Source organism: Rhincodon typus, chromosome 24, assembly GCF_021869965.1.
Source record: "Rhincodon typus isolate 14 chromosome 24, sRhiTyp1.1, whole genome shotgun sequence".
Classification (NCBI taxonomy): domain Eukaryota; kingdom Metazoa; phylum Chordata; class Chondrichthyes; order Orectolobiformes; family Rhincodontidae; genus Rhincodon; species Rhincodon typus.
In genome coordinates, this window is record NC_063355.1 from 25,181,493 (window position 1) to 25,207,796 (window position 26,304).

Below are 26,304 nucleotides of genomic sequence, written 5' to 3' on the forward strand. Positions count from 1 at the left end.
TTTCTGATGAAGGGTCTAGGCCCGAAACGTCAGCCTCTCTGCTCCTATGATGCTGCTTGGCCTGCTGTGTTCATCCAGCCCTGCACCTTGTTGTCTCACAAATTCATGATGACTTTGAGCATCTCAGATTTTTCCAATTACTCAGTTGCTCAGTACTATTAGATAGATTCCAGTGACTTTCTCATGTCTAACATTAAATTAATGGAGTTGTCATTATTTGTTTCTTCCTCCTTATCTTAAATAATCAATTTTTTAATCATGCATCAGCATGTTCTGTGTTACTAAAAGAACAAAGAACAATACAGCACAGGTACAGGCCCTTCGGCCCTCCCAGCCTGTGCCGATACATTTTGTCCTTCCATACTGAAACCGTCTTCACTTAAAAGATCCATACCCCTCTATTCCCTTTCCATTCATGTATTGGTCCAGGTGCTTCTTGAATGCTGCTATTGTGTCTGCTTGCACCACCTCTTCTTGCGGCACATTCCTTTGTGTGAAAAACTTGCCTCGCACATCTCTTTGAAATCACCACCCTTTGCTACCTTATCTACCTGTGCTGCCACCTTCAGTGATCTGTGGACCTGCAAATCCAGATCCCTCTGCATATCAATTCTCCTAAGGGTTCTGCCACTCACTGTATGATTTTCACCTGTACTTGACCTTCCAAAATGTATTACCTCAGATTTGTCTGGATTAAACCCCGTCTGCCATTTTTCTGATCATGCCTCCAACTGACCTATATCCTGCTGTATCCTCTGACAGTCCTCCTCACTATTTGTAACTCCTCCAATCTTTGTATCATCCACAGACTTACTCATTAGGCTAGCCATGTTTTCCTCCAAATCATTTATGTAGACAACGAACTGCAGAGGTCCCAACACTGAATTCTGTGGAACACCACCAGTCACAACCCTCCATTTTGTAAAGTATCCTTCCAATGCTACCCTCTGTCTCCTATGACTAAGCCAGTTCTATATCCATCTTGCCAGCTCACCCCTGATACCATGTGACTTCATAAAAACTGAAAGAATTGCAGATGCTGTAAATCAGAAGCAAAAACAGAAGTTGCCGGAAAAGCTCAGCAGGTCTGGCAGCATCTGTGAATAGAAATCAGGGTTAACGTTTTGGGTCTGGTGACCCTTCCTCAGAACCCTGCTTTCTTTTCACAGATGCTGCCACACCTGCTGAGCTTTTCCAGCAACTTCTGTTTTTTTGTTGTTGACCATGTGGCTTCACCTTTTGTACCAGTCTGCCACGAGGGACCTTGTCGAAGACTTTACTGAAGTCCATGTCGACAACGTCAACCGCTTTTCCCTTAATCATCTTTGTCACCCCTTCAAAAAACTCAATCAAGTTAGTGAGCCCCGACCTTCCCCACCCAAACCATGCTGTCTATCGCTAATAAGTCCATTTGTTTCTAAATGTGTGTAGATCTTGTCCCTGAGAATCTTTTCCAGTAATTTCCCTACCACCACCATGTGTCTCACAGGTCTGCAATTTTCTGGATTGGAGCTTTAGAATGCATAGTGGTCAAGAGTGAGAGGATTAAAGAAAATTTAATGATATTGAAACTATTCCTTTCACTAATGATGAAAGGTGGTGTGGGGGGCACATCCTTAAATGTATAATATTCATGGTCTCCTTGTGCTGCTAAATAGTATTTAGAGTGTCTGGTCGGGTAAGGAAAACATTACTTTATTGAAGAAACATCTCACTGTGTCGTGCAACCTTGTGGCAAATCAAGGTAGAGCAGGATCATGTGACATTGCATCACAAGGACTGTTTGGGATAGTCAACATGGCTTTGTGCGTGGGAAATCGTGTCTCACTGACTTGATTGAGTTTTTTGAAGAAGTAACGACGGGGACTAACCAGAGCGGAGCAGTGGACGTGACCTATATGGACTTCAGTAAGGTGTTCGACAAGATTCCTCATGGTAGACTGCTTAGTAAGGTTAGATCAGCTGGAATACAGGAAGAATTAGCCTTTTGGATACAGAACTTGCTCAAAGGTAGAAGACAGAGGTGGTGTTGGAGGGTTGCTTTTCAGACTGGAGGCCTGTGACCAGTGGTGTGCCACAAGGATCACTGCTGGGTCCACTGCTTTTCATCATTTATGTAAATGATTTGTATGTGAACATAGGAGGTATGGTTAGTACGTTTGCAGATGACACAAAACTTGGAAGTGTAGTGGAGAGTGAAGAAGGTTAACCCAGTGTACACTGGGATCTTGATCGGAAAGGCCAATAGGCCGAGGAGTGGCAGATGAAGTTTAATTTAGCTAAATGTGAGGTGCTACGTTTTGGAAAGACAAATCAGGGCAGAACTTATACGCTTAATGGTAAGGTCCTGGGGAGTGTTGCTGAACAAAGAGACCTTGGAGTGCAGGTTTGTAGTTCCTTGAAAGTGGAGTTGCAGTTTGATAGGATAGTGAAGAAGGCGTTTGGTATGCTTACCGTTATTGGTCAGTGCATTGAGTACAGGAGTCGGGAGGCCATGTTGCAGCTGTACAGGAGATGGGTTAGGCCAGTATAGGCATTCAGTTCTGCTCTCCCTGCTATAGGGAGGATGTTGTGAAACTTGAAAGGGTTCAATAAAAGATTTACAAGAATGTTACCAAGGTTGGAAGGTTTAGGGAGAGGCTGAATAGGCTGGGGCTATTTTCCCTGTAGCGTCAGAACTGAGGGGTGACCTTATAGAGGTTTATAAAATCATGAGGGGCATGGATAGGGTAAATAGAGAAGGTCTTTTCCCAGGGGTGGGTGAGTCCAAAACTAGAAGGTTTAAGGTGAGAGGGGAAAGATTTAAAACGGAATTTAGGGGCAACTTTTACATGCAGGAGGTGGTGCATGTATGGAATGAGCTGCCAGAGGAAGTGGTGGAGGCTGGTACAGTTACCACATTTAAAAGGCATCTGGATGGTTATATGAATAGGAAGGGATATGGGCCAAATGCTGGCAAATGGGACCAGATTTATTTAGGAAAACTGGTTGGCATAGATGAATTAGACTGAAAGATCCGTTTCTGTGCTGTATATCTCTATAACTCTATCACTTCTTATGATGCTCTATATTGACTTGTTACCAATCTTACAGTTGGACTTACTACATTATGCTAAAAGCACCCCTGCAGAATCCTGTGTTTGGAGTCATGCCTCGCAATGGAAAGCTGGTTTGGTGTTGCTGGAGTTAATCGTTTGAGCTCCAGACCTTTGTGCAGGAGTGTCTTGGGACTGTGACCTAGGTCCTGCCATCTTCTGCTGTTTCATCAATGACCTTACCTGCACAATGAGATCAGAAATGAGGATGTTCACTGATGATAGCACAATGTCCAGCAATATTTGCATCTCTACAGATGCTGAAACATTCTGTGTCAATATCCAAGATTGGGCTATTAAATGGCCCAATGCAACTTTTGCACCTCCTAAGTGTCAGGCAATGACCATCTCCAGAAAGAGAGAAGCTGACCATCCCTTCTTGACATTCAGTGACATTACTGTCATTGTATCTGCCACTATCAATATCTGGGGAGGTAGGGGGTTGTTACCATTGACCAGAAACTGGACTGGACCAGCTGAATAAATATTTAGCTACAAGACCAGGTCAGAGGCTAGGAATCTGTAACATATTACCTCACTTCCTGTCTCCCCAAAGCCTGTCCATAATCTTTAAGGCACAGTTAGGAGTGTGATGGAATACTCTCCACTTTCCACCCCTACCTTGTACTATCATCCGTATGCCTATCTAATAGCCACTTAAATGCCCCTAATGAGGCCGACTCCACTACCCTCTCTGGCAATGCATTCTACGCCCCCACCGCTCTCTGAGTAAAGAGCCTACCTCTGATGTCTCCCCTATATCTACTTCCACTCACTTTAAAACTATGCCCCCTCGTAATAGCTACCTCCACCCTAGGAAAAAGTCTATGGCTGTCCACTCTATTCATACCTCTGATCATTGTCCATATTTCTGCTTGATCTGGATAAGGTCCCTTCTTCATGGACTGGGAGTGTCATTGGCAAGACCCTGTGACCTGCTCGAAGCTCGCCAGTAATGGCAGAGACTTTTATATACGTGTTCTTGCACTATTGTCAACATATAATAATCTTGTTTTGCTGCTAAATAGTATTTACAGAATCTGCAGGGGTGAGGAAAATATTACTTTTATTTAAAGAACACCTTATGGTGGCTACATCATGACAAGAGACTACAAGAGAGATCATGTGATGTTGCATCATTTCCTGTAATGATGTATATTGTTTCTCATTAGCCTATCACACAGTTATACTACAGGATGCTGTAAGAAATGAGTGAGGAAATTCTAAGGAAAGGCCTTAGAAATTGTGTTTCAAGACACACACTGAATTACCAAATGTCCAAAACACAAACTATTCTCAGCGGGTTTGTATAAGGCGATCTAAGTCAAAATTTAAAATTAGATTGGATGGATGGATGAATGAAATAAAAGGGGAAAATGGACATGGTAAAAAATGAATAATTGTGATTAGAACTATTTACTTGTGTTGAGGCTAACTACTAGCATGGACTAATTAGGCGAATGCATTTTTCTATGTTGTAACTCCTATGCATTTCTGTGTAAGTAAGTAAACTTTACATCGCTGTCCAATAGCTCAGTGGGTAATTTCCCTCTGTGGTGCGGTACGGGATCTAATAGACAGGTATATTGCAGCTTTGGTCATTCTGTGATCAAGGTTACTTAATCTTCGTTGCGAACAGTGATTGGTCTCTACCCCTGAAGTAGGGAAAGACAAGTTGTTGAGGATTATTTTTGCTCTTAAGCTGAATCATATTGCAAATTTAAGTCTATTTGCTAAATTAGGTAAACTAGACTGTGCCCAGTAATTGCTGTAATACCAAACAGAATATTGTAGTGATTCACAGATGTTTTTCTAAATTTTTAGCATCTCCGACTGCTCGTGACAGAAAGAGGGCAATGCCTAGTCCAACACTTTTGTTTCCAGTCTGTCACAGAAATGCTGAATTATTTTGGAAGGTTTGCAATACCGTTGGAATGTGGCACAACCTGTGAAGTCAAACTGTCAAGCTATGTCGTGGCGTTTCCTCACCAGCAAGGTAAGAAAGATCCCATGAATATTTTTAGTAGAATTTGCAAAACAGAGAAAATGTTTGCCCATGTTAGAATACAATGATTCAACAGATCTATGATTATCAGATTAACACTGTAGCTTCTTCAAATAAAATCCTTACTGGTGGAGAGAAACCTTCGTTGGGTGATTGGTTTTTAGGACACGGTGATATTTGTGTAACCCAGTTATGGAAGGTAATAGCTTTATTCTGAAAACAAAATAGATTCTTATTCAGTCTTGTAGAATTTTGGAAGATACTGTAGTAGAGAATGGTGGAAATTTGGAATTTTCCAACTATTTAATGGATTAAAGTAAGTAGCTAACAATGATACTTCATCAACAGGACAATTAAGATGACACTTGAACTGTCTTTTTTTTTCAAAATCAAAAAAAGTTTCTTCACAATAGTGTTTAGCGAGTAAAGGGGCATTATCTACCCATATAAACCAAAAGGTTCTGTATTTGACACAAAAGCAAAACACAGCTGATGCTGGAGATCTGAATTAAAAACAAAAACGTACTGGAAATATTTGGCAAATGTGAAGTGGAGTTAATATTTCAGGTCAATGACCTTTCATCAGAACTGAAGAAAGATACAACTATAAACCTCTTAAAATCAGTAGAAGGGTGGGAGAGGGGCATGCAAGCACGATCGGTGATAGGGTAGAGGGTAGGACTTAACTAATGAAACATGTCATGTGGCAAAAGCCAAAGAGAGCAATAGTTGTAATCAGAAATAAAGTTTATGTCCAGATATTGTGTACCCCGTGCTTGCATGGAAAGGTGCCGCAGAGGACAGATTCAGTGTTAGGACTGAGGAGTGGATAGCAAGTGCCCTTCAGAATGCTGAAAAGAAAGGGCATTGGAAGGTACACTTAGTGATTGCAACATTCTGGAGCTGACAGGAATAGTGCAGGATAATCCATTGAATACAGAAACTGAAGGGATGATAAGGTGATGTGCAGAGTACTATCAATGGTGTCAAATACCTTATCACAATCCTTAGAAATATTTTGATTCAGCACATGAACAAGATAACACAAGCTAAATCAAGCGATTTGCAAACAGCTTCTTGTTTAGAAATGATGGAGTTTAATTTAGATAAATGTGAGGTGTTGCATTTTGGTAAGGAAAATGAGGGCAGCTCTTATACACTTGATGATAGGGCCGTTGGGAGTGTTGCCAAACAACGGAACCTAGGGGTGCAGGTGAATAGTTCCTTGAAAGCGGAGTTGCAGGTGGACAGGGTGGTGAAGAAGGCATTTGGTGTGATTGCCTTCATTGGTGAGTGCCTTGAATATAGAAGATGGAATATCATGCTGTGACTGTACAGGACATTGTTTACACCACTTTTAGAATGCTGCATTCAATTCTGGTCTCCCTGCTAAAGGAAGGATGTTGTTCAACTTGAGAGGGTACAGAAAAGATTTACAAGGATGTTGCTGGGACTGGAGGTTTTGAGCTGTAGGGAGAAGCTGAGTAGAATGGAGCGTTTTCCCTGCAGCATTGGAGGCTGAAGGGTGACCTTATAGAGGTTTATAAAATCATGAGGGGCATGAATAGGGTGAATAGACAAGGTGTTTTTCGCAGGGTAAGGGAGTCCAAAACTAGAGGGTATATGTTTAAGGTGAGAGAGAAAAGATTTAAAAGGGACCTGAGGGGCAACTTTTTCACACAGAGGGTGGTGCGTTTATGGAATGAGCTATCAGAAAAAGTGATGGAGGTGGGTACAATGACAACATTTAAAAGGCATCTGGATGCGTCCATGAATAGGAAGGGTTTAGAGGGATATGGGCCAAATGCTGGCAAATGGGACTAGATCAGTTCAGGATATCTGGTTGGCATGGGCGTAATGGTCTGTTTCCTTGCTGGATAAATCTATGACTCCGTAAATGGACCCGCAACTTTTATGTCCAAATGTTCAAATCCTGCTGCATTCGGGATGAGATCTGTCATCTTCAAACTAGGCTTTTACAGTGTACTGTTTTATGGTAATGCTTTCCATCTGTTCCTGAGTTAAATCTGGCTAGTCAGCTCACCCTATGCAAGCGAGCTTCGTTCCTGTTAGGGGGACAGTGAATGTTGCTGGCAGGGATTCTGGAGAAGTCCCCAGTCCTGACCATCTCTTCCCCCAGCTGAAGGAAATAATATAATGGAAAAGGCCTCTTGGGGAGAGTAAATGTTAGACTGAGAGCTGCTTGTATTCCAATTCTTGACCTTTCATAAACTATAAACTTTAGGAAATTAAGTGTCTCTTCTGATTGCATATTTTACTAACCAAGTCAGAATTTTTGAAAACAATGTTTATAAAGATAAATCTAATTATTTTAGAAACGGGAGATCGAAATTGACTACTAGAATGGGACCACTGCTTGTTTTACTCATGGCTGGATTAAAGCAAGTGGATACACACACTAAAATGTGAAAGAAAATCCATCCTGTTACAAATATGTACACTGGATGTAGATGAACAACACAAAAGATTTTTTTAAAAATGCAGAGCTGAGCTCCGAGCCAACGTTGCCGTATGGTTAGGAATAGAGAGGAAGCTTAAGAAAGTTTTATAATTAGAATGACAGTGCAGCAAGTAGAAAATGCTAAGTTGCACTTAAGAAAATAAAATCAGTCAGAAAAACATTTTTTTTGGAAAATTGTGATGTTTTAAGAGAAAGCTTTGACTGTTGTGAAAATATTGAGCTCATGGATCCATCTAAGCACTCCTTCAGGTGCATTGTTTGCTGTGAACAAGACCATACCAATACATGAGCTGTTCTTAGACAATTCAGACTTGAAAGTGTTTAAATGGCTGTACCTTTGCAAATAAGTGAGTTCACTTTCTGTTCTATTACAGTCCGGGGACTAACTATATGAGCCGGTTGTCATGTGCCCTGGATTGTCTGCATCTGGGACACTATCTGCCCTGTACTCTGGATCATTATTAGTTCTGCATGCATGCATACACACTCTGAGTGTCCCCCAGATTCACCGTCAAGACTTTGACTCCCAGCCACTGTTACAAGCTCACCAGGCAACATACCTTCCCAAAGGCAGCCAGAGCATCTCATACCTGAGTCCCCAAGAGCTGGTCACACTCATTACAATTGCTTTATATTAGCAAAGTTTAAAGCAGGAAAAGGTGAGGATGTTTGAAACATAAGTGAATTTTTTTCAGTTATCATCTTAATAAAATACACAAGCAGGAGCACTGTGCGTACACATTTTAAAAATGGAACTACAAATAAGTCCCTCAACATTTGCAAAGAGAACAATAAGTAGGTTAACATTAACGTTTAATATTCCTCTCTACATGTGGATTGTAGTTCCAGCAGTTCTTCTATTTAGACACTTGTTTTTGTAATTTTACTTCTTATAAGGTACATTCCAGTTGCAGCTGAGAATTGGAAGCCAGATCTTTGCATTCATGCTAATATTGTGAATATGCTTTCAAGTTTGAACTTGCATCCAGATGATGAAGGAAATGGGTATTTGATTGATTGTAGTATTACAGGCTTGATCCTCAAAACATAAGAACAAGTAATTCACCTTCTTGTCCTTTCCCACCGCTCTGTTAGATCATGCCTGATGCATTTGAACTTCATTTATCTGCATTTGATCCATTGTCTCTAAGTATCCACAGGGGTCAGCCTGTGGCCTGGGGGTATATGAATTAGGAAGTCAGAATTCAGAAGTAGGAAATGCTTTCTGGTAATGAGTTTGGAGAACACAAATGTTCCCTTAATTTCCTATACCAAGAGGTAACATAAAATGCTGTTTGGCTTCTGTTTGATTTTTTTTTTGAATTTGTTATTTTTGTTTGACACAGTGAGTGCTTCTGGAGAAAGGGACATTTGAGACTATCTATCTGGGGAGAGTGCAGGGTTGAAGTGGCGAGTTTATCTGGATTAATGGAAATGTCCGATGATGTTAGTTCAGTTGGCTGATACCAGGAAAGCCAACTCCCGTAGTCGTGAAAATTACTCCAATATGTAAAGAAACTGACTCAGAAAAATAACAGAAACTATTAGAGTTCATAACACCATAAGAGAGAGGCTGGACGACATCTTCTGATTCTATTAAATCAGCATTACTATTCAATTAGATCATTTGCTAATCTGATCATACCCAACTTCACTTTCCTGCCATTTCCCCCATCCCTTGATTCCCCTGTTGTTTAAAAATCTATCTGTCTCACCCTTGAGTATACATAAAAACTAAGCCTGAACGGCCTCTGCAGTAAAGAATTCTACAGATTCACTACGGAGTGAAGAAATTCCTCCTCTTCTCTGCCCTAACTGGGTGATCCCTTACTCTGAGAATATGCCCTCTGATCCTAGATTCCCACAAGGGAAAGCGAACTTTCAGCATCAACCCTGCCAAGCTCTCTAAGAAACTTGTATGTTTCAATAATGTCTCTTCTTATTCTTCTAAACGCTAAGGAGTACAGGCCCAACCTACTCAGCATCTCCTCCTAAGAAAATTCCTCCATATCTAAGATCAATCTTGTGAATCTTCTCTGGACTGTATCCAAACTCTGTGTATCTGCCCTTAGGTGAGGAAACTAAAACTGTACATGGTATCCTAGGTGTGGTCCAACTAGTACTTGTACAGTTTAATGAGACTAGTTATATTTATATTCTATTCCTTTTAAAATAAAGGTATTTGTCTTCCCTATTAACTGATAGACTTGTACACCCCCAAATTCCTCCGTGCTGCAGCTTTCTACAGTTTTTCTCCATTTAAATAATATTCAGCTCCCCTATTTTTCTTGCCAGTGTGCATAACCTCACATTGTCTCACATTACAATCCATTCACTTAACTTTTATAACCCTCTGCAGACTCTGTGTCATCCTCACCGCTTGCCTTTCTATCTATTTTTCTGTCGTCCACATCATTGGCTATCGTACATTCACAACAACTTGGATGAAAGAAGTGACTAATTGTTGTAAATAATCACTGATCCCTGTAGCACATCTTATCCCACCTCACTGTCTTCTTTTAGCTAGCAATCTTCTCTCCGTTGCTAATATACTACTCCCAACACCATAGGCTACTTAGAGCCTAATGTATAGTACCTTATCAAATGCACACTGAAAATCTAAATGTTGGTTCTAAATATTGGAAATCTAAACATTGGTTCCCCTTTATCTACCCTACTTGTTTCTAGAAAAAAAATTTAACAAAATTATCAGGAATGCTTTCCCCTTCTTAAATCCATGCTGTTTGATTATATTATGCATTATTAGGAGTATGTATTTCTAAACACTTTGCTGTTAAATCGTTTAATGTAGACTCTGATGTTTTCCCAATCACAAATGTCAAGCTCACTGGCCTATAGTTGCCTGTTATTTTGTCTCCTTCCCTTTTTGAATAAAGGTGCTACACTGGCAATCTTCTAATCCTTTGGTGCTTCCCAGAATCAAAGGATGCAGGGAGGATTGCTACCAGTGCATCCATAATCTTTATAGTGACTTCCTTTAATATCCTAGGATGGAACTTATTAGGTCTATGTAACTTATCGGCTTTTAGCCCCATTAGTTGTCATGGTACTTTTTCTTATAGTGGTAGTTATTGCATGTCATACTACTTTGTTAAGACTTCATTTTGAAATGGTGCTGACTGATATTCCCTTGTTAAAAGTGTGAGAAGAAGAAGTAATTACAGAATTAAGCAAAATTAGGCTGAAAATCGTGTTGCTGGAGAAACATCAAATATATTCTAAAAATGTTGAGATACTGAAGAATTGATCAGAAGTTATAATAGAGGATCACATGGCCAGATTTTAGTGTATTCCTGTAGATTGTATGACATACATTGATTGGGTGGTATAATAGCATCACTTCCTGTGCAGATTTGTTCCTGGAATGAACACTTATTGGTGCAAATATCTACACCATTTGTCAAGTGCAGTTTTCTGGATAAACAGCGAAGACTGTATCCACTGAAGGCTGATTACCTTTCCCGATATTTGGCACTGTACGCAGCGTGTGGGGGTTGTAACTATCCCAGTTTCAACTACAGGAAAGTTTATCACGCGATTGGATTCTTGCCAAAAATCGTTGCATATTTGAGCACAATGTGGTTTCAATTGCTGTAAATTATCGACCTGGTCTGTATATCTTAACTGGTAATGTCTGAATGTTATTTCCTCAACAACCTGTTTGTATCTAATACATAGAATTCCATTAAAAACTTCAGACACTCTTTCCTCAGGAATGTTTATTCCCATTTTTGTACTTAATTGTAATTTAGTCTGTGTTGCTGTCCAAAAGCGTTTCAACACAACTTTTGAACTCATTCACGAAATTGCACTTTTTGCCCTGCCAGTTATTTTCTGTCAGTAACCTCCCCCTCCCCTTCTTGCAAAGTTTGACTCTTATCAGAACAACAGATGAGCTCAGTACTGTCCTCAGCAGTGACCCACTCCTTGTACTTCTGATCAGAGGGGGAAGCTTGACTGACTTACCTCTCCCTAACCCTGGAGTACTGAAGCCAGTTGCTCCCATATTGCACCTGAAATCATAGCATGGAGGGCAAACCTGGGAAACCTCATAAAGCATACTGTAACATATTCCTTTGTAAAACTTCACACCTGGGACTCAGTTGAATGTTGAATTCTATTTATAAAAGTTGAACAAACCCTGCTTTGAAGCCTGCTAACTATCTCAATTTATTTAAAAAAAATTCTGTATTGGCTTCATAAGTCTCCTTTCCTAAATTCTTTTTGAAACCAAGACTATATTGGGAAAATCCAGATGTACTATATCCTTTATCTGCTCTGCTAGTTACATAGAACATAAACTGTAGTAGATTTTTAGTCATGATTTCCCTTTCATAAAACAGTTGCCTCTGTCTAATCATAGTATGGCTTTCCAAGCAGGGCTCAAAATACAGGATAGCAGGAGGGAGAGGGTTGCAAATGTGCTTCTAAAAGCTGTCCATCAATCATAGGCTGGTTCTCTTTTGCATTTTCTACTGATAAGCTCACATTGAGCGTATCAGAAGCAAATCTGGGAGAGGGGCAGTCTATTGTTGGCAGTGGGAAGGTGAGGAGGGGACAATGAAGAAGGCCATTTGAGGCTGAAGAGAGAGTGAGGCTGGTGTGGGAATGAACAATGAACTGCAAATGAGTAAGCGATGGCTTGTAAGGGAACCTGAGAAGCTCCAAAGGAGAGTAGCCTCAAAGGTGAATGTGGGAGGCTGCAAGGAACGAGAGAGACTTCTACAAAGTGGGATGTGCAGGGCTCCGAAGTGAGGAGGGCCTGACTGCAGCTGAAAGTTATTCCTTGCAAGTTAATGTGAAATCTGTATTTTAGGATTACTCAAGATCAGGAAGCTACTATATAAAGAAAACTGTTGTAGATGCTATTAGAATAAACACTCTGTCACATGGACACTTTAATACTTGAACAGTTTTATTTCATAAGGATTTGCACTTTGGTGTGTTCACATCTCAAAATGTGGTGAATTATTTTGAATGCAGTGACTGTGTTAGAGACAAACATGCAATTGTTTAGCTGTAACTTCGCCAGCCTGCAGAAAGAATATTTATGGTGATGGCTTTTAGTGTACAGAGGGATGTGAAGTTAATTTAAAGAAAAACTTTTGCTAACTTATTTTTGTTATCTTGTGGCAATTTATATATATGGTGTCTAAGAAAACTAACAGTTTTCTTGTGTATTATGAATTTGAGTGGTGGTGATTTCTTCTAATTTTGATGATGTGAGAGTCCAAATGCACTATTTGTTAGCTGAAATACAGAAAGTATTATTGCCATGCATCTGCATCATCTAATAAATAAAGGCTGTGTTTGCTGATACTGTGGAGAACATGCACAATTCCTTGTGAATACTGCATGCTCGTTAATGGATGCGGCCATTAGGGATCAAGCCAGGGGAGGGGAGGGATCCAGGCAGGGCGGTGTAGGGGAGTTTGCCTGTGTTCTCATCTCCTGTCCCCTGCTGCCCATTCTCTCTTTCCCCTCTCCTGTTTTCTCTCTCGACCATTCACTCTCGACTCCCCATTCTCTGCCAACCACCTGTCCTCTCTCCCCTTGCTCGTTTTCTTTTCTGCCGTTCTCTTTCTCCCCCCACCCCGTTCTCTCTGCCCCCTCTCTGTTCTCCACCACCTCTACCGAAACTCCCTCTGAGTCCAGTTTCAGTGCTGCGACTGTTCTGTGCACATACATATTGCGGACTTTGTGCATGATACAACACTGTACAGGGTCTAGAACCATGTGTGTTTGCAAGTGAGCATGCATGCATGATTGCCCAGCAGTTCTAGTGTCAGCAAATATTGCCATAAATGAATTAGTAAGCATGAGATAAAAAGCCCCAGAAACCAAAAAATAATCACTGAACATCAAAAAGACAGCCCTTGAGTAAACTGGATGTGTCCTTGTGGTGAGGGGGGGAAAGAAAAAATAATTTTGACCTCTGTTTCCAAGTACCCTGTTGTTGCTGTCTTAATAGGAACAAATACCTTAATACCTTCAAATCTGCTGGGACTTTTTCAGAAATTGGGGAGTTTTAGTAAATTACAACAAATGATATCCCTGCAGCTACTTCTTTTAGAACTTCTTTTACATTTCACCCTCATCAGACCCCACTATTTCTGGAACAATTTTTGTACCTTCTGCTGTGAAGACAGACAAAAGATATTTGTTTAATGTATGGGCTATTTCCTTTATCCCCCATTCTGATTTTTCCTGCATTAGCTTCTAAAAAACACCTTCTAAATTTTTTGCCTCTCTTCTTGCATATTAGTAGAAATTCATACCTTTTTATTGGTCCTTATTGGTCCAGTCCCATAAACTCCTGGTGCTTATATTCTATTTTCTCCTTCTACTAATTTCTGGGTCATTACTTAAATCACTTCTAGGCTGTATTATTCTGTACTAATATTTCAAATGCATGCTGTGGTCATTTTTTGATTTACTTTAATTGTAAGTTTCTCAGCTGTGAATGTTTAGTTGTTTGTGATAGAATCTTGTTTTTTGCTTTACTTGGGAGATTTTGTTCACTGATGGTTATTTGCTGCTCTCAATAGTTCTGGTTTTGCTGGTCATTTGGTAGGTTCTCATATATAAAGTACATCTGTGATTTATTACACAGAATATTAATTTGGCAAACTTGGGAGTTGTTGCTTGGTTTTATGTGGTTGTAATTTTGTTTGTCCACTGCATGTAACTTTTCAGTGTAGTTTCCTGATAAATAACTAAATTATTACTGCAGTAGGCTGGCAATTTAAATTTTTTAGAAGTGTAACTCTTACTTAAAATATCTCAATTTTGATATTCTGATCCATGTTTAATGCATGTTAAGAGGGTCTCAGGTGTTGTTTAGTTGGTCTGCTAATATTACTTACTGTTCTATCACCTGTATCTGCCGCTGTGTTTCCTGGTAGGATGCAACTTCCCCACATTGATACCAATTTTAAGGATATTTTTGTGAACTGGTGTGTTATACCACCCCCTAGTGCGGTAATCTGGAACAATCATCTTTACAGTTTCCATATTGGCAGGGAGAAAGAAAATGGTATTAAGTCCTTTAGACCACACCTGGCCTAGAATTCCCTGCAGGCATCCAACCTGGAAATTGTGCTCATTATGCCAAGATCAGATTATACTCCAAATTTCTTGATAATCTCATTAGCATTTTCCCCAAAAACCATTTCTTTGATACAGAAATGTGAAGTTTTCCTTGCTGATTAGCACCTTTCAGTATCATGCTTCCCCTGCATGTCACAGGATAATCTAGAATGAAGTACGAGGTTGTTGTTGGTTCAATCTCATGTTGTGAGAATTTGTAACTCAGGGTTACAAAATATATGTTGCTTTGTGTAATTAATGATTCTGCCTCTTATTCAGATCATAATGCATAGGTCTCCTAGTTTATCAATTGGTTTCCATTCAAAGGCATGCAGCTGAGTTGGATTAGCATGTGAAGTGTATGAATTTTAACAATGTACAGCCTTAATTACAAGGGTTTGTATTGAGTGTACTTATTATATATGCTGACTCCAATTATTGCATTAGCTGAACTTTCAATTCATAAACTATTTAATATTCAGCTCTTCTGCTCTGTGCTGTTAGATTTTATATCTTTTGTGACTTAACAACAACATTATATAATTATCTCTTAACTTTACATATATTAATGTAGGGAAGTGTGTGTAGAACCAGGCACAGGTGAAACTTTATCAGTTCTCATTTCCTTCCCCAAATTCAGTAACTGTGGCCTCATGACAAGAATGTTTACCATAACAGCTCACCACAGTCCAGCTTTGCTGTGACCTCCTTTCATTTACGTAACATGCAGCTTTACTCTTTCTGATAAAGAATATCACTTCCTTTGTCTACTTGACTGGAAGTGGAACAGCTGGCTGTGTAATCTGTACTCGAAGTGTACTGAATAAAAGTGGATTTCGCTGTGAGAAGTGACTTTTCCCTAATTAACCACAGTTAATGTTCTAAACATTTACACGTCTCTGCATTTTTAAGGAATACATCTAAAATCACTTCCTAATAATTCTGAAGGATTTGAAGCTTTAACAGACAGTAAAATTAAATGCTACTGAGAACTCAGTCCTTCTAGTGCAAAATCTTGAACTAAAAATTGGTTTGCACCAATTTTTTGGCTGCAAGCATCATCATTCTCAACCTGCCAGCTTTGGTTCTGGTGGTAAATTTGATGTTGTCACCTCATCTGCATGATTGTAGCATAGGGCTCAGCATCTGCCAAGATACTGGGTGCCTCAATGCTCAGCAGAGAACTGAGCAGTGTCCGCAGAGAGTCCATGGTGTAATCAGCCTTTTATTCTGAAATGCGGGCCACCACTCTTAAAGGAAAACTGTACTGAGTTACAGGAGATTGCTGCGATCATGAAGAACAAAATACAACACCAGGACACAAAGAAGGTTCAAAGGTTACGTATATGATCCTTGGAGGCCTTACTGGTGAAGGTATGCAGGAGAAGACCCACTCTATGGTTCTTCCAGGTTCCAGCAAGTCTGAAAGACCACTGTCAGAGAGGATTGAGCAAGTGGCCAGGGTGCTCAGTTCCAAAGGAAGGGACTAAAGGAGCTAGCAGCAGTGCTACAAACCTTACAATGTTGGTCAAGGTCAGTGAATGTAAACAAGTCTTCCTATTTACCCCTGTTTACCCCATCATTCACTCAACCACTCGGGGCTCAAATCAACATCTAGATACTCCACCACAACCTCACATCTAGTTCTTGTTGCTTCCACTTCTGGCAGATTATCCACTCTTACTTCTTCCATCTCTTGCAAGACAGAGTGGTATTCAATGCTAAGTAGCAGGGCAGCACAGGACTCTTTATCTCCAGTGAGGATGCCTCTCTGTATCATGGACTGAACTGTGACAGAGCTTGTGGCATTTGGAATTGAGGAATGCAGGATGGCTCTGCCTTAAACCCTTTCCCATCTCTCAATCTGCTACATGCCATGTGGAATGAACTGCTGATACTAGGATCATGGATCTCTTATTTTCTAACTCAGCCCAACCTTTCCCTTCTGATCTTCTACTTTTACACACCCTAAATCTGCCACCTCTCATCAACAGCAGCCCCAAGACTCAGTAAAGGGGCCCTCTCATTTGATCTGATAGTTGTAGCCACCAGCACAGATACTGGTGCTGTATGCACCTTTAAAGCTGGTATAGAGTAGTGATCTGTATCTGGTAAGTCATTGGACACTAATGGGCTGCAGCTATCCAGGGGAAAGGATAGTTTTGTCCCTAACCAATACTGCTTGGAGAGATATGCAGCCAAGAGATGTGAAAAATGGAGAAAGCAAATCACTTGTCCATACCTTTGGGGTTTAAGCGGCATCATAGTGTTAGGACAGAGGAAAAGGAGCTGCTCCTTACCTAGAAGAGCTCAGGCTGATGGCAGATGCCTGAAAGGTCAAGTGTTTAATTCCCCAGCACCAATATCTCTTGCTTTGAGCACCACTTTTATTATCAGAGGAATGTGACCGTCTATTTATTACTGCTGTTCTCTCTAATGAGCAGTGGAGGTTCAGAGATAAATAGTTAACAGTACAGACTGTATTGATAGACATATGTCCTCTACCAATTGCACAGAGATTTCAGTCTGTAACCTGTTTGACTACATATGAACATGGAATGGATCAAACACTCCTCAGCAATTTCTTTGAGAACTTCATGTGCAGCACAGGCATTCTGTTGCTGTGTGTTAAATGTTTATATCTTGGAATCTCTGCAGATTTGTCATTTTTTTGTGCCCTGACTCTGTTCAGTTTTGTCTTTCATTTGGTGCAGAAAATATCTTTGTGTAATGAATTACACCTACAAAGTGGTACCAGAGGAAAAAGCTAGTAAAGAACCAGTAATGCCTGAACATGCTGGTTGTACTAGACCTCTTTTCTAAAGTATAGAAGATGAGCCTGACCAATTTGGCTCATTTGCCACTGGTTTTTATTTCTGAGGTAAGTTGGGCTACGATTCTTTAGACAGCCTGCTGTTTGTTATAATTAAACTGTACAGAGAAGAGGTAGCAAGACAGTTAGGGAGCACATTCTCGGGTCTTTCCACCCTTCCTGATGGCTAGTTATAAAACATCATGAGCAGAGGGCATCAACATTGGAACAAGAGTAGACCATTTAGACCCGGAACCTGATTTACTGTTCAGTGAGATCGTGGCTGATCTGTGGCCTAACTCCATTTACCTGCCATTGGTCCATATCCCTCAAAACCATTTGCTAACAAAAATGTATCTATCACAGATTTAAAATTAACAACTGCCCCTATATCCACTACCTTTTGTGGAAGAGAGTTCCAAACATTTTCCACCCTTTGTGTGTAGAAGTTTTTCCTAACATCTGTCCTGAACTGTGGCTCCTTCACTGTTAGCCTGGATATGAGGCATTAGCTAAGGTAAGGAGATAACTAGGCTGGCCATTCACCTGGTCTTTAACTGGTCTTTCCACTCTGTGTTCTTGGATGCCTTTGTGCTCTTCATTTATGCAGTGACAGGGGCCTGTGCTGAATTCTTTCTGTCTGCAGCAGCAACCAAATGCTTCTTTGTGGCTCTTGCATTGAAAGGTGAAAGATCATGTGAGTGCTGAGGGCAGGCAGAGAGCATCCCTCTTGTTTTCCCCACTCCAGGCCAATTGGGATGTGGGCTTGTGGATAGGGAGTCTGTGATGGCGTTATTGCCATGTGGTGACATCTTTCTGCAATCCAGCATGGTCTGGTATTCTTGACCTCTGGCACTGACAGACCTGTTGGTAACTAGAGGGTATGCACAAGGTCAGCGTGAGTGGAGACTTTGCCTGAATGAGTATATTTGGGAACTTAGTTCAAAGTGAAGTTTAGTACAGAGAGTGATACAGGTGCTTGATGTAAGGTTTACTGCAAGAAACAAAATCTTCAGAGCAAGGGGTGAGCAGAAGAGAAGAAAAGGTGCAGTTTGAGAGGCCTCCTTGCAAAGGGGATGTTATGAACCAGGCAAAACAGCTGTTTGGTGAATAGGTTTGGTGAACATTACTAGTTCTTAAAGTAAAAGTAAGGTTTTTAGTTTGTGTTTAGATCTCCAGTCTTTTTCTTCTGTCTTAGAAATAGTTTTTGTTTACTCGTGGCATGTGGGTGTCAATGGCTGGGCCGGCAATTATTGCCTGTCCCTACTTGCCCTTGGGAAGATAGAGGAAGCTACTTTCTTGAGCCACTGCAGTCTAAGCGCTGTAATTAGATCCACAATTCTGTTAGGGATATAAAATGTTAGAAGGAAGTTGTACATTTATTTGCCAATGAAACAAGCAATGTCTTCAAGATAGTTTTGGTCACCTCAAGGAATACAATTGCTACAAAGTCTGCCGAAGTCCAAGGAAAGTGCCACCATCGATTCTTGGGGGAAAAATCTAAGAAAGATTTGCATTTATGTGTAGTGCCTTTCATGACAACCCAACATCTCAACATGTTTTACAACCAAAGAAGTACTACTAAGATCATCACTGTGGTGGTGTTGTCAAGTATAAGATTGATACTGGTATTTATTTTAAAAGCAATAATTTCAATAAAAGACAGCAATTCTAGAGTAATTAATAAATTAAATAAAATATGATGGTGATGGCAGGATGGGTGATGTGTTGCTGCTGGTAATCCAAGGCAAACACAAACACATCTGCCATAAATGTTTGCAGCTTGAGGAGCTTCAGATTTGAGTTGAGGAGCGACAGGCATTGTGCCACATCGGGCAGATGGAAAGCTACCTGGGCCATTTGCTTGAGGGGGCAAGCACATTCACATTCAGTAATTCAAATTCAGATTTCATCTGTGATCAGGTTCCAGGGTGTGTGACTGCCAGTAAGACAGGCATAGGGGCCCAGGTTAGTGTTTGAGGAATCTCAGCCTCTGCAACTGTCCAAAGTTACAAAGACACATTCCCTTATCCAACCTCTCTTTCTATTAGTTTGCCGATCTTCTATCCAAGTTATTATACTACCGTGCATACCATGGGCTCCTATTAAGTAGCCTTGCATGTGGTATTTTGTCAAGTGGCTATTGGAAATCCAAAAATATTGCATCTACAGCTTTCGCTTTATCGATCCTGTTCGTTACTCCGAAAGGCATGGTTTCCTTTCATGAAGTCATGCTGAATTTGTTCGTTTACATGATACATTTCTAAATGTTCTGCTGTCATATCCTTACTACTGGACTATAACATTTTCCCAATGACAGATGTTAAGATAACTGGCCTATAGTTGCCTCTTTTCATCTTGCTTTTCGTTACGTGAGCAGTTTTCCAATCCTTCAGCACTTTCAATAATCTAAGGATTCTTGGAGGATATTCCTTGATTCTATGATGTTTGTTGGAATCAGATCAAAGAGGGAGAAAAATTAACAATGGGTCAGAGAGGAAACAATTTGTGTGAAAAACAAACCCATTAAATATATTTAGCATTTTGTTAGCACAAAGGCAGCACTCCAAATTTAAAACAAGATGACCTATAAATTCATTCAAAGGAGAATCTGGAAGTGAAATGAAGAATGAGAAGAAAAATAGTTTGTTCTAATCTTTCTGACAGAACGCATTATAATTGATAAAATAATTCTGGGTTTAGCACCATCCTGATTTATTTCTGGAGTATTTTGTAGGATTCCTCATATTTTGAGCTTCGCTAATTTCTCCCCGTTGTCAATTTGTTGCTTCCACTTGTGCTGACAAATTCTTGAAACTGAAGATTCGGATAAAGGCAGACTTGCGGGCAAAGGACATGTAAGATTCCAGGAAATTACCGTTTTGGTATAAATTTTATTAGTTTTCTTGTCCCCATTTCCTGCCAGATTGTCGCTATCATAAAGTCGGTTTCCCCACAGGAGGAAATGATCTCATCAGAAACTTGCTGAACAAGATTTGCGTTGCAAGTCTATTTGTAAAGAACAGTATAAAATTCTCATTGACAATTTTCACCCGTGTAATATGTAACCCATGGGAATTGTTACTTATCTGCATTTCTCCTGCGGGCTATGACTATCTAATGAACCCGAAACGACAGGTTTCTTGCTTCTCTGATGTTGCCTGGCCTGCTGTGTTCATCCAGTTCCACACCTTGTTATCACATTCTTGTCTATGTTTTCTGCGATTGAAATTGAAAATTCACTTGTTGAAATATGTATTTGAAATTAGTTCCTGGTATTTGAAATCAAATTGTGAAAAACTTAGAAAGCTGTTTCTTCATTGTGTTCATCATCTGTGTGCATGTGAAATGCTGGATCAAGGCATATCTGGTTCACATGTTTGGGACTGTGACACTTCATAAAATGTCTGAATAATGTTATTAGAAAATACTGATCATTGCAAGTTAAAACGTTAACAAACAGTTTTAGGGAATGGCGAGACTATTAAATATTAAGGAGCAGATGGGTAGTTAAATATCAGGATTGAAATTTGCCTGCCTAATTACTAAAATGCTTTGAGTGTGATGTACTTGCTGTATTTGCATGGTAGCCACAAAATTACTCAGCAGAAAGTTAAATCAGTTTAAGTTTAAGGTTTGACAGAAGTGGTTTTAAGATTCACATTTTTATTTTGTTTCCAAAGGATCTCATTCTCCAATCAATGCGTCAGTGTTGCCATTTTCCGTTCACCGCTGGAATTCTGAACCCAGTCTTGCTCACTTGGGTCCTTCCAGCTGCAATGCATCAGAGCCTCTTCTTTCCCGGCCAGCTCCAGAACAGGTATTCCACATGGTGCCCCCTGCTGAGGAATCTCTTCCGGCTCTGCGGCGAAGTGGCTCAGTGGTTGTGCCGATAAGGCACCAACGAGACTCAGACTATGAAATGGAATCGGCTGCCAGAGGTCATTCACGGGCCATTGACAATCAGTATATGTTTCTTTGATTCTGTGGCCAAAGACAAGTTGGTATACACTTGTGAAAGTGTGCCATTATTAGTTTTTCAACACTGAAACATTTTCAGGTTTGCTTCAAAAACTGAATGTATTTCTGTTTCAGGGAGGCAGACGTAAGAAACCTTCAGGGCAAATACGTGTTTGCTCTGAAATGGGCCTCTTCTACAATTAGGCCTGTTGAAGGGTCTGTTTACAATATTATTAAGTTGTATAGCTTTGTTTTGAATTTGTCTTTAAAAATTAGATATCTTGGATTATTAATTGAAAATATAGAAAATACATTGTCCTTTAGTTTAATTTTGCTTATGTAAAAATTGTATATGAATTGAATATAATTTTAAGCATATTTCTTTATATATCTGTGTATTTCCTGTAACCTTTCTAAAATTATTCTATGAAATACTTTAACTTAATTGCTTAATGACAGTAATATGCGATAAATGAAAATACAGTTATTGGGCTTGTTGCGTTTAAAAATAATTCTACAACTGTTTTGCTGTGTTTACAAGTCTCAGTTAAAGTAGATTTCTTTAACTAGGATATACTCATTCTTTGTGCTTTTCATTTAAAGCTTAACTGACAGTTGTTATGTACTTTAGTAAATTGAGTACTCAAGTTAGATTGTGAACACTAAGGTGATCTAATTTTGGTGATTTTTTTTGTTTTGAAAATTACAGGATACAACCTGATGTCTTATTTTCCATTATGATAGCAGCAGAGAATTTCCCATTATGGGATTAGGTACATAGTTTCAGATAGAATTATATGAGCAAATCTCCTGCATTGCTGCTACTAGTAGGTTTCATTAAGGCAGGAATATCATGCCTATAAAATAGAATGCAGGTACAAGTCTTTCTAAGGGAAGAAATCTGAAAAATGGTGGATTTACATGCAGGATAGGTTGCAGACAGGAAATCTGGCTTGCTGAAACAAAAACTGAGGAGGCTAAAAATATTCAACAAGTCTGGCTATGGAGGGAGGAACAGTTAATATTTTCAATCGGAAAAATGACTGTCTTTGCATTTTGTAATCAAGTTAATTAAGAATTTGTAAACCGTGAGGAACTGATAATTGTTTGGGAAAGATCATTGGCCATTTGTTAAGAGCTGCACACAGGCACTTGAAAAGTGTTTCCTTAAATGTAGGAATCGCTGTTTGAAATTGTTTATAATTTCCCTACATTTGCCCCAATCTTAGATCTTTTCCGTTGCCTTAAATTATATCTGTTGCTTATAGTTGCTGTTTGTGGTCTAGTGAAGGTCTTGAGAAAGTGCAAAACCAGGATGGGAGCTAATCATCATGGGAAGGATGGTCCAATCACATTTGGTTAGCATAGCGTTGCCTAGTAAACTTTGAGGGCACAATAAAGTTACTTAAGCTTTAAGTGGTACATGAAATATGTGGTTAACTATCATATATATCACTTTGTTGACAATTATATATATTTCTAGGTCATCCAATAAAGAAAACTGGTCTAAGTCTTAAGTACCCGATGATCCATCTGCCAAAATCAATTAACTTACCATTACCTCCGAAAGGCACAGCAATGACATCTTATAGACTTAAAGGGACATAGAAAGTTACACACCATTGTACTTCAGCAGAATGATGCACTGTGTATTGGATGGCTAATTTTTTTGACTTTTTAAAACAATGTTCTTTTGATCTACCTTTTACAGTACCATATTAATATGAAACTGTTAGTAAATTTTAAAGTGTAAGCAGTTCATCAGTTACAATGTTACAATTTGGAAAACAGCATAACCCAACAATCTTGCTTAATCTTATCAGCAGAGTGTTCATTCAGTTAATAAGAATAAGTGTATTTCTCCAGCTAGTGCTTTTTTTGTAAAAATTTAATTATGCTATTAGTTTTTTTGAGTCAGTCAAAAGTCCTGCTTGGACATATGACAATGCATGTTGGCTGCCTGTGCTCAGTATAGAATTTTGCAGGTAGTTGGAGACCACTGGATAAAAATAGGAAAGAACTCGGGGATGTTTAACAGCTAAAAACATTACCAACCATAAAACTGTATTTTATAGAGTCAGCATGGAAACAGACGTTTCAATCCAATGTGTCCATGCTGACCAGATTTCTCAAACTAAACTAGAAACACTTGCCTGTGTTTGGCCCATATGCCTCCAAACCTTTCCTATTCATGTACCTATCCAAATGTCTTTTAAATGTTGTAATTGTACTTGCATCCACTACTGCCTCTGGCAGTTTATTCCATGTACGGCCCACACTCTATGTGGAAAAAGTTGCCCTTCAGATCCCTTTTAAATCTTTATCCTCTCACCTTAAAAATATACCCCCTAAGTTTTGAACTCCCTCCACCCTGGAGAAAAGACCCTTGCTATTCACCTTACCTGTGCCTCTCATGATTTTATAAACCTCTACAAGGTCACTCCTCAAACTCCAATGCTCCAGTGAAAGAAATCCCAGCCTATTCAGCCTCTCCATATAACTCGACCCCTCTAGTCCTGGCAACATCCTGGTAAATCTTTTCTGAATCCTGTCCAATGTAATAATTGCTATAGGAAGGATGAGTGACCAGAACCATACACAGTGCTCAAAAAGTGGTCTCACCAATGTCCTGTACAATGTGACATCCTAACTCACCTGTGATGCAACTTACAAAGAACTATGTACCTGAACCCCGAAGTCTCTTTGTTCGACAACACTACCCAGTCTTTCTCATAGGATCATGTTTTGCCATTGACGTAAGCCTTGGCAATATGAAGTAGCTCATGGGGTTGAGAATAAAGGAAAAGATTTGTTTCATAATTTATATAAATTTCCATGACAGTTCAGTCACTGCCTGGAGGAATGACACCACACTCTGCAGATCAAGAGGTCAATTAGCTCTTTTTAACAATTTCCACAACAAAAAATGTAATTATCCTACTAATTACTTATGTAGTGTGTTTCATGACTACTTAAAGTGAAAATACATCAATTTCATGAAAATCATGTGAAAGTTAAAAGTGAGATATTGTTTTTGTGAAGCTAACAGCAGAATTTCTCAAACTTCCCAGCAATGTGAGATTTACAGTTCACAAATTGACAATTTAATCTTTGGCCAGTTAAGATGATTTTAAAAAAAAATTTTGCTAATATTCTCAGCAATGTAGTAACTCCTTGGCGTATTGTTCCAGGGAAATTAGTCCCTCCAATATATCATACAGTCATTGGCTCTCATTTGGCTACACTGGTGATGATGAGCTACTTTATATTGACAAGGCATACGTCAATGGCAAAACATGACTCTGTTAGAAAGAAGCAAGTTTCAGCAAGTTTGCAGGCACCAAGCAGTTTTATTAGTTTATTTACTTTGCTTATCTTCAATAAGTAACTTTTGGCAAACGTACTTTTGCATTGAACTCTGCATAGCAATGACTTTGATAATAGGCTAATAGAACACTATTTCTTTTTGTAAATTTGTCTTGCATTTATATGAAATATGCCTTTATTTCTGGAGCTCCTGCTGATCGTCTACATTTCCAACCATTGCACAAAATTAGCTTTTTAAATTGAATTACAATGGCACTGTAGCTTTGGTTTCCTGTGGATAGAAGTGTGGCTTTGAAATTCAGTAACGAAAATATGTAATAATTTTTAAATGTTAGAGTGCATAGAGAAAGGAAGTTTGAGAGAATTTTAATAGTTAAACAATAAATTCATTGAAATTATAAATCTTTAGTTAAATCTTGTAATTTACCATGGACAATCAGGCCTTCTTGATAAGCTGCCTTAGGGATGAGAAATGTGGTTTTGCTGGCAATGCTTACATTGCATGAACAAATAAAATGAAAATTATGACCATAAAAAACATCAAAATGGAATCCCCTAATTAATTTTAAATATTCAAATCATTAGCCATTCAAATACTATTATTTGAATACTGTATACAATTTAAAACTTAAGCTGTTCAAAACTAGGGGAATTACACTATGAAGATGTGTGATCCAGGCTTTTCCAGGTCTGAAGATTAATTTTACATGGGACAATGGTAGTATAGAAATGCTTTCTCAGCGGCCCATTCAGTATTAGCAAAATCAGTGCTCAGCTTGTACTTTTGAAGCCTGATCTGCTGTACTTGGTAGCATCCTTGGAATTAGCTTCTACATAATGTAAAAGGATTGAATTAATTTGCATTTGGAGATGTAGACACTCAGCTGTAGTAGCCAAAGCACTGGGAATATCTTTACCATTATTCAATTTTTAAAAATTTCTTGGTGGCATTGCTAGCTTATTGTCCACTCACTTCCTTACCTTTCTAATGGCATCCAGCACCCTCTGCAGTACTATGGCAGAGGTACACTTGTTCAGAATTTTAAACAAGTGGCAGTGAAGCAATGGTAATATTGCCAACTGAGAATGGCATGACTTGGCACCACCAACTTCCAATTTCCATCTGCATGTCTATTATCCTTGGCCTTCTAAGTAGACTTTGGGTGATGCTATCAATGCAACCATGGTGAGTCACTTGTCTATGGCATAAAACACTTACTGCTGTATGTTCAACTCCTGCCTGGCTCAAGTGCTTTAGGTGATTAGGTGACACAGCAGTTAGCACTGCTGCCTCACAGCACCGCTGCCTCACAGCACCCAGGACCCAGGTTCAATTGTAGGTTTGGGTGACCGTGTAAAGTTTTCCTGTTGTCCCCACGTCTGGATGGGTTTCTGTCAGATATTCCAGTTTCCTCCCACAGTCTGAAGATATGCAGGCTAGGTGCTGTAGCCATGGTAAATGTGTGGTCACAGGGATGGCATGGCTCTGGGTGGGATGCTCTTCAGAGGGTCA

The 26,304-nt window shown here is 39.5% G+C and overlaps 1 protein-coding gene across 1 annotated transcript in view; it reads left to right on the top strand.

Moving 5' to 3' along the window:
• Positions 1-25,193, top strand: part of LOC109911048 (SH2B adapter protein 3) — a 51,635-nt gene extending 26,442 nt beyond the window's left edge. The window contains exons 6-7 of the mRNA XM_048611723.1: positions 4,920-5,091; positions 21,188-25,193. Coding sequence (XP_048467680.1) covers positions 4,920-5,091; positions 21,188-21,486 — 471 coding nt within the window. The 3' untranslated portion in view covers positions 21,487-25,193. The remainder of the gene's footprint in view (positions 1-4,919; positions 5,092-21,187) is intronic.
• The last annotated feature ends 1,111 nt before the right edge of the window (positions 25,194-26,304 follow it).